The sequence below is a fragment of the Scyliorhinus torazame genome, chromosome 19 (genome assembly GCF_047496885.1).
Source record: "Scyliorhinus torazame isolate Kashiwa2021f chromosome 19, sScyTor2.1, whole genome shotgun sequence".
Lineage (NCBI taxonomy): Eukaryota > Metazoa > Chordata > Chondrichthyes > Carcharhiniformes > Scyliorhinidae > Scyliorhinus > Scyliorhinus torazame.
The window spans coordinates 140,775,071-140,782,946 of record NC_092725.1 but is presented as its reverse complement, the minus strand read 5'-3'; the positions used below and the strand labels follow the sequence as shown (position 1 = coordinate 140,782,946).

At 59.6% G+C, this 7,876-nt stretch overlaps 1 protein-coding gene across 1 annotated transcript; it reads right to left on the bottom strand.

The window, feature by feature from the left end:
- Nucleotides 1-689: 689 nt before the first annotated feature.
- Nucleotides 690-7,102, bottom strand: LOC140395973 (uncharacterized). Its single transcript, XM_072484000.1, has 3 exons — nt 6,793-7,102; nt 2,965-3,099; nt 690-1,345 (listed from the first exon to the last, which is right to left on the bottom strand). Exons 1-3 carry the CDS (start codon nt 7,100-7,102, stop codon nt 690-692), a joined length of 1,101 nt encoding a protein of 366 aa, XP_072340101.1.
- Nucleotides 7,103-7,876: the final 774 nt, after the last annotated feature.

Here is a 7,876-nt window from a genome sequence, read left to right as displayed (position 1 = left end):
CGAGTCGCACGAGTATGTACCGCGTACCTGGTGGGTGGTGTTCTCGCGTGTAATGGTGGTACCCATGTCGATGATCTGGCACGTCTTGCAGAGATTGCCATGGCAGGGTTGGGTGGTGTCGTGGTCACTGTTCTGAAGGTTGGGTAGTTTGCTGCAAACAATGGCTTGTTTGAGGTTGCGCAGTTGTTTGAAGGCAAGTAGTGGGGGTGTGGGGATGACCTTGGCAAGATGTTTATCTTCATCGATGACGTGTTGAAGGCTGTGAAGAAGATGTCGTAGTTTCTCCGCTCCGGGAAAGTACTAGACGACGAAGGGTATTCTGTTGGTTGTGTCCCATGTTTGTCTTCTGAGGAGGTCGGTGCGGTTTTTTGCTGTGGCGCGTTGGAACTGTCGATCGATGAGTCGAGCGCCATATCCCATTCGTACAAGGGCATCTTTCAACGTCTGTAGATGTCTGTTACACTCCTCCTCGTCTGAGCAGATCCTGTGGATACGGAGAGCTTGTCCATAGGGGATGACTTCTTTAATGTGTTTAGGGTGGAAGCTGGAGAAGTGGAGCATCGTGAGGTTATCCGTGGGTTTGCGGTAAAGCGAAGTGCTGAGGTGACCGTCCTTGATGGAGACGAGTGTGTCCAAGAATGCAACTGATTTTGGAGAGTAGTCCATGGTGAGTCTCCACATCATTTTCTCTAGCCAGTACCAGCTTGCCGGAGCGGTCCATAGTAACCCCTCTTCCTCCAAGACCGGGCTGCTACCCAGAGCAGAGGGCACACACAACACAATATGATTAATGAAACCATCAACCAGGATGTCAGCAAAGCCTCCGGGCCCAGTGGGGCTGTGGTCCCACCAACATTGCTGTTCTTTCCAGAGGACCCCGCAGTGAGGTGTTCTGAGTTCAGAGGGAGGTGGTTAGAATTCGCTGTGACATGAGCAGATCCTTCATCAAACGCGGTGGCCCAGGGGCGGGACGGCAGCCCGATGACTTGCAGTGCGCTGCTCAGGGTCACTTCATCCTCGGCGAAGGCTGGAGCATCTGGTGGCCCCGTCGAGCTGATTCGGCTGCTGTTTGTGCCGCTGGGATTGTTCTGGAAATCGGTGCCTGCCGCCGGGGTCAGTGTGGAAGGAAGTGTTGTCTGTGGTGTGAGAGAGACATGCGTGTCCTTGTTGGAGGTGGGAAGAGGTACTTGTGGTGGAAGAGAGACGAAGCTGCTGTAATGGCGTTGTTTGTCCAAACCGGGATATTCTGAATGGTTGAATCTTGATATATTGGCAGAGGAACGGGAGCCTGACTCTCTGCCTTTACTGCGACCCTTTCCAAAAATGAGCAAATCTGGATCCTCTCCTGTGGGACAATTAAACAAAAAATAAGGCCAGGAAATTGAAGTAATAGGTCAACATCAATAACATTGGGTGTAAGTGATAGCAGTGAAAAGGTAACATCACCATCTGCTGAGTGGTCACTCACTAGAGAAAGCTTGTATTTATAAAGCACATTTTAGATGATCTAACTGTTACAAAGCACGTTGCATTCAATTAATTGCCTTTGAAGTAAAGTCATGGTTAAGTTGGTTTTGTGAAGGCCACGAAGAATCCAGCACGAGTTTCAAGGATACAAAGAAATAACATCTATTTACAATAACATATATACAACAGCAGCAGCAACCTCGCTTGCTACATACTCCTTCCTGCTGGTTCCAAACTGGCCAGCTTTATTTATACAGGGAGTCTGCTAATGATTTCTCCGCCCCCCTCATTGGGGAAGCTCATACTCCCACAGGATTGTGGGATTGTCATTAGTCCCCAGCCAATGGTAAGCAGGCAGGTTATAACATCTGGCAAATAGCAAAAGGCCAGTTTACACCAGGTTCCACAAACAGCAATGAGATAAATCCAATCATAGAAGGGGAGGCCATTCGGCCCATCGAGTCTGCACCGACCCTTGGAAAGAGCAGCCTACTCATGTCCCTCCACCCTCTCCCGTATCTCCATAACCTAACCTGCACACTAAGGGGCAACTTAACTTGGCCTAACCTGCACGTCTTTGGACTGGGAGAGAAAATGCAAACTCCACAGATGGTCACACAAGGCTGGAACTGAACCTGGGGCCCTGGCGCTGTGAGGCAGCAGTGCTAGCCACTGTGCCGCCCGATCATTGTGCCACCTTGCCGCCCAATCTATTTATGGATGTGTTTGTTGAAGAAGAAGGTTAGCTATGGTTTAATTTAAATTATTTCCTGGACTGCGGGTGCCCACTGTCAGAGCCGATTTATATTTGTTGCCCATCCCAAATTGTCATTGAATTGAACATTTCAGAGGATAGGTCAACCAGATTGCTATGGGTCTGACGTGACAGGTAGGCCCAGACCAGATAAGGACGGCAGATTTTCGCATCCTAAAGGATGTTAGTGAACACGACGATAGTTTTAAGGTTTTAAGGTCACCATTACCGAGATGAACTTTATATTCTAGATTTATTACTTCAATTTAAATTCCACCCGCTGCCGTGTGATTTGGACTCTGGAACGCACTTCCTGGGAGGGGGGTAGAGACGGGTTGCCTCACATCCTTTAAAAAGTACCTGGGTGAGCACTTGGCACATCTTAATATTTGAGGCTATGGGCCAAGTGCGAGTGAATGGGATTAGGATTGGCAGATCAGGTGCCTTCCATGCGGTGGTGCCGACTCGATGGGCTGAAGGGCCTTTTCTGCCCTGTATTTTTCTGTGATCCTGTCATTTGAACCAATGCACCAGAGCCCACCCATCCGCCTGGATCACTAAACCCGGCGAGCAACAAGTCACCATCTTCTCCATCAGACTGTGTAGCCAGACTATGCAGCAATAATTCATTGTTGGTGTTCAAATTACAATCATCCTGCACTTTCAATAAAATATAAAGACAATCGTATGGATATTATACACTCTTTGACATTTAAATGTGGTGAAGCGGCGGGCGTCCTTACCCTTTGTAACGTTAAGCAGGATGAAATCAGCCTCCCTTCTCATTATGCAACTTTCCTGACTTGGGCAGTTCAGGTGAAAACAGTTGGAATTGCCCTGACTTTGAGCAAAGTTGAAAACAGCGACATTACATGTCCCTGGAATAAATGGTAGGACAGGTTAGTTTACAAAGTTATTCAAAGGAGCAGAAATATGTGGCGATGTGAGCGAGGGGGAAATAAATGTCATGCCCACTGATTGAACTTAGAACATACAGTGCAGAAGGAGGCCATTCGGCCCATCGAGTCTGCGCCGACCCACTTAAGCCCTCACTTCCACCCTATCCCGGTAACCCGATAACCCCTCCTAACCTTTTTATTCACTAAGGGCAATTTATCATGGCCAATCCACCTAACCGGCACGTCTTTGGACTGCGGGAGGAAACCGGAGCACCCGGAGGAAACCCATGCAGACACTGGGAGAACGTGCAGACAGTGACCAGCGGGCAATCGAACCCAGGACCCTGGCGCTGTGAAGCCACAGTGCTAGCCACTTGCACTACCGTGCTGCCCACTAATTGGAAAGATACACTTTAAGGGAGAGCTGGCTAGGCCCACACAAGCACATCATTAGAACGGGAGAAGGTAGAGTGAGTGGCGCTCTGTGACTGTAGGAGGGAAAGGTGGTGCAGGAACACAACCCTCATTGTCCTGCAAGAGAACAGGCTTCAGTTTCATGAAATTTAAGCTTCAGCCAGAATGTCAGCAGGTTTCCTGACTGCTTTAGTCAAACCTGCTTCTCCTGTGCTCTTCTTGGTCTCGTTTGATATTAGCTTTAAGAAACTCTTTTTTAAAAATTGAATTGAAATCGCTTTTTTAAAAGTCAAACCTCGGAGCCAAGTACATTTATTTCGAGCTGTTGCCATTAAAGTTGTGATTGTTTCAGCAAATGTCTGTAACAATCCATAAACTGTTTCCCAGACCAATAATCAAAGGTGGTTGTGATCAGTTTGTGAGTCCTCAAACTCTCTGACCTGGGAGGGGGAGGGGAGGGGGAGGGGGCTGGGGAGGGGAGGGGAGGGTGAGGGGGGGGGGGGGGGAGGGGAGGGTGAGGGGGCGGGGAGGGGGCTGGGTGGGAGGGGAGGGAAGGGGAGGGGGGGTCCAGCCCCGAGGGGTGGGGGAATGGGGCTGGGTGGGAGGGGGCTGGGGCGGAGGTGGGAGGGGGCTGGGGGGAGGGGGGAATGGGGCTGGGGGGAGGGGGCTGGGTGGGAGAGGGGAGGGGGCTGGGTGGGGGGGAGGGGGCTGGGGGGAGGGGGCTGGGTGGGGGAGGGGAGGGGAGAGGGCTGGGTGGGGGGGGGCCAGCCCCGAGGGATGGGGCTGGGTGGGAGGGGGGGCTGGGGTGGGAGGGTGGAATGGGGCTGGGGTGGGAGGGGGGAATGAGGCTGGGGGGGGGGAGGGGGCTGGGGGGGGAGGGGGCTGGGTGGGAGGGGAGGGGGCGGGGAGGGGGCTGGGTGGGAGGGGGGAATGGGGCTGAGGTGGGAGGGGAGAATGGGGCTGGGGGGGGAGGGGGCTGGGTGGGAGGGGAGGGGAGGGGGCGGGGAGGGGGCTGGGTGGGAGGGGGGGTGGGTGGGAGGGGGGAGGGGCTGAGTGGGAGGGGTGGGATAGGGCGGGGAGGGGTGTTCCTGCCCCGGGGGATGGGGGAGGGGGCTGGGTGGGGGGAGAGGGGAGGGGGCTGGGGCGGGGGGTTCCTGCCCCGGGGGATGGGGCGGGGAGGGGGCTGGGTGGGAGGGATGGGGCTGGGTGGGAGGGGGGAATGGGGCTGGGGGGAGGGGGCTGGGTGGGAGAGGAGAGGGGAGGGGGCTGGGGGGGCGGGTCCTGCCCCGGGGGATGGGGAGGGGGCTGGGTGGTGGGAGGAGGTGAGGGGGCTGGGTGGGGGGAGGGGGCTGGGTGGGAGGAGGTGAGGGGGCTGGGTGGGAGGGGGTTCCCGCCCCGAGGGGTGGGGGCGGGAGGGGGCTGGGGGGGGGCTGTGTGGGGGCGGGAGAGGGCTGGGGGGGAGGGGGCTGGGTGGGGGGGGAGGGGGCTGGGTGGGGGAGGGGAGAGGGCTGGGTGGGGAGGGGAGAGGGCTGGGTGGGTGGGGGGGTCCAGCCCCGAGGGATGGGGCTGGGTGGGAGGGGGGATTGGGGCTGGGGTGGGAGGGGGGAATGGGGCTGGGGTGGGAGGGGGGAATGGGGCTGGGGTGGGAGGGGGGAATGGGGCTGGGGGGGAGGGGGCTGGGTGGGAGGTGCGGGGAGGGGGCTGGGTGGGAGGGGGGAATGGGGCTGGGGTGGGAATGTGGCTGGGGGGGGAGGGGGCTGGGGGGGAAGGCGGGGTGGGGGCTGGGTGGGAGGGGACGGGGCTGGGTGGGAGGGGGGTCCAGCCCCGAGGGGTGGGGGAATGGGGCTGGGTGGGAGGGGGGAGGGGCTGAGTGGGAGGGGTGGGATAAGGCAGGGAGGGGTGTCCCTGCCCCGGGAGATGGGGGAGGGGGCTGGGTGGGATGGGGGAGGGGGCTGGGTGGGATGGGGGAGGGGGCTGGGGCGGGGGGTTCCTGCCCCGGGGGATGGGGCTGGGTGGGGGGAGGGGGCGGGGAGGGGGCTGGGTGGGAGGGGGGAATAGGGCTGGTGGGAGAGGGGAGGGGGCTGGGGGGGGGGCGGGTCCTGCCCCGGGGGATGGGGGAGGGGGCTGGGTGGGGGGAGAGGGGAGGGGGCTGGGGCGGGGGGTTCCTGCCCCGGGGGATGGGGCGGGGAGGGGGCTGGGTGGGAGGGATGGGGCTGGGTGGGAGGGGGGAATGGGGCTGGGGGGAGGGGGCTGGGTGGGAGAGGAGAGGGGAGGGGGCTGGGGGGGCGGGTCCTGCCCCGGGGGATGGGGAGGGGGCTGGGTGGTGGGAGGAGGTGAGGGGGCTGGGTGGGGGGAGGGGGCTGGGTGGGAGGAGGTGAGGGGGCTGGGTGGGAGGGGGTTCCCGCCCCGAGGGGTGGGGGCGGGAGGGGGCTGGGGGGGGGCTGTGTGGGGGCGGGAGAGGGCTGGGGGGGAGGGGGCTGGGTGGGGGGGAGGGGGCTGGGTGGGGGGGAGGGGGCTGGGTGGGGGAGGGGGCTGGGTGGGGAGGGGAGAGGGCTGGGTGGGTGGGGGGGTCCAGCCCCGAGGGATGGGGCTGGGTGGGAGGGGGGATTGGGGCTGGGGTGGGAGGGGGGAATGGGGCTGGGGTGGGAGGGGGGAATGGGGCTGGGGTGGGAGGGGGGAATGGGGCTGGGGGGGAGGGGGCTGGGTGGGAGGTGCGGGGAGGGGGCTGGGTGGGAGGGGGGAATGGGGCTGGGGTGGGAATGTGGCTGGGGGGGGAGGGGGCTGGGGGGGAAGGCGGGGTGGGGGCTGGGTGGGAGGGGACGGGGCTGGGTGGGAGGGGGGTCCAGCCCCGAGGGGTGGGGGAATGGGGCTGGGTGGGAGGGGGGAGGGGCTGAGTGGGAGGGGTGGGATAAGGCAGGGAGGGGTGTCCCTGCCCCGGGAGATGGGGGAGGGGGCTGGGTGGGATGGGGGAGGGGGCTGGGTGGGATGGGGGAGGGGGCTGGGGCGGGGGGTTCCTGCCCCGGGGGATGGGGCTGGGTGGGGGGAGGGGGGCGGGGAGGGGGCTGGGTGGGAGGGGGGAATAGGGCTGGTGGGAGAGGGGAGGGGGCTGGGGGGGGGGCGGGTCCTGCCCCGGGGGATGGGGGAGGGGGCTGGGTGGGGGGAGGAGGTGAGGGGGCTGGGTGGGAGGGGGTTCCCGCCCCGAGGGGTGGGGGGCGGGAGGAGGGGGCTGGGTAGGCGGGGGGGGGGGGGGTAACTCACCATGGTGGCGGTGGCAGCAGTTGGTGCCACACTGGCGGGCGCTCTTGGCGCTGTAATCAGTGACCAGGTTGGCACCTCTGCCCCTGGAAAGCGGCAAATCTATCAGCACCCCCGGAACACGGCGCATCCAACAGTTGCTACGGGGTCCCGCCGACCGACACCCGCAAACTGATCCCTGGAAAACCGGGAATAGCAGCAGCAGAGGGAGGACCATGTCTCCGGGCTGTGCGCGGGGCTCAAAGCTGCGATCCAGGCGCTTCACACAAGCTGCAGCCTGTGTGTCTGACCCATGCCCAGCATGGCACAGCATCGCGGCGTTATACTGAGAATGGGCAAGGTGGGAGCGAGCACAGACACTGCCACCTTGCAGAGAAACCTCTTATTCCCCATCACTTCATTATTGACAGACACGTTTCTGAGCCCTGAAGAAGTAATCAATTCGCTTAATGCTGCCGCACACAACCTCCAGTTAACGGAAAGGTCGTTGTGAGAACTTCACAGTTTGCAAAGAGTTCAGATAAAATCGCTTGGATCTTAGTTGCATTTTCCCCAGTCATAATTAAAGTGACTTTGGATCTGGAGGTTCTGAACTGTGCCCAATGTGGCCCCTCTTCACAGCTAACCCAGGACAAGTGCAGAAATACATGTATCCCTGGGATTTTCCCAAATGGACGAGTGTTTTGATAACAGGACTTTGTAGGTCACACCAACCAGAATGTCCAAGTTTCAAAATGAAGTAGGTCGAGCCAGTGGGACCTCTTGCACAGACAGGTTTAAATCGCCTTCTCCTGTTTCGGGAGCGGGTTTGTGGGGAACTTTTCCCTTCGTGGTCGGTTCTTTTATGTATTAACACAAAGTATAAAATTCGAAAATATGAAGTTGCGAATCCAAATGAGATTTAAGTGAGTTTGCTTCTCGGGGACTAGACTTAGACTGAGCTCTACATCCACAAAACTAACAATGCCGAATAAACTGGACAATAATCACAGATAGACAAGCCCGACCCGCACAGTGTTGTCAGATTTCGTTACTGGGAGAACAGGTTTGCCCAGTATCCACCACCGGGGTGAGTTCATCCCCACTC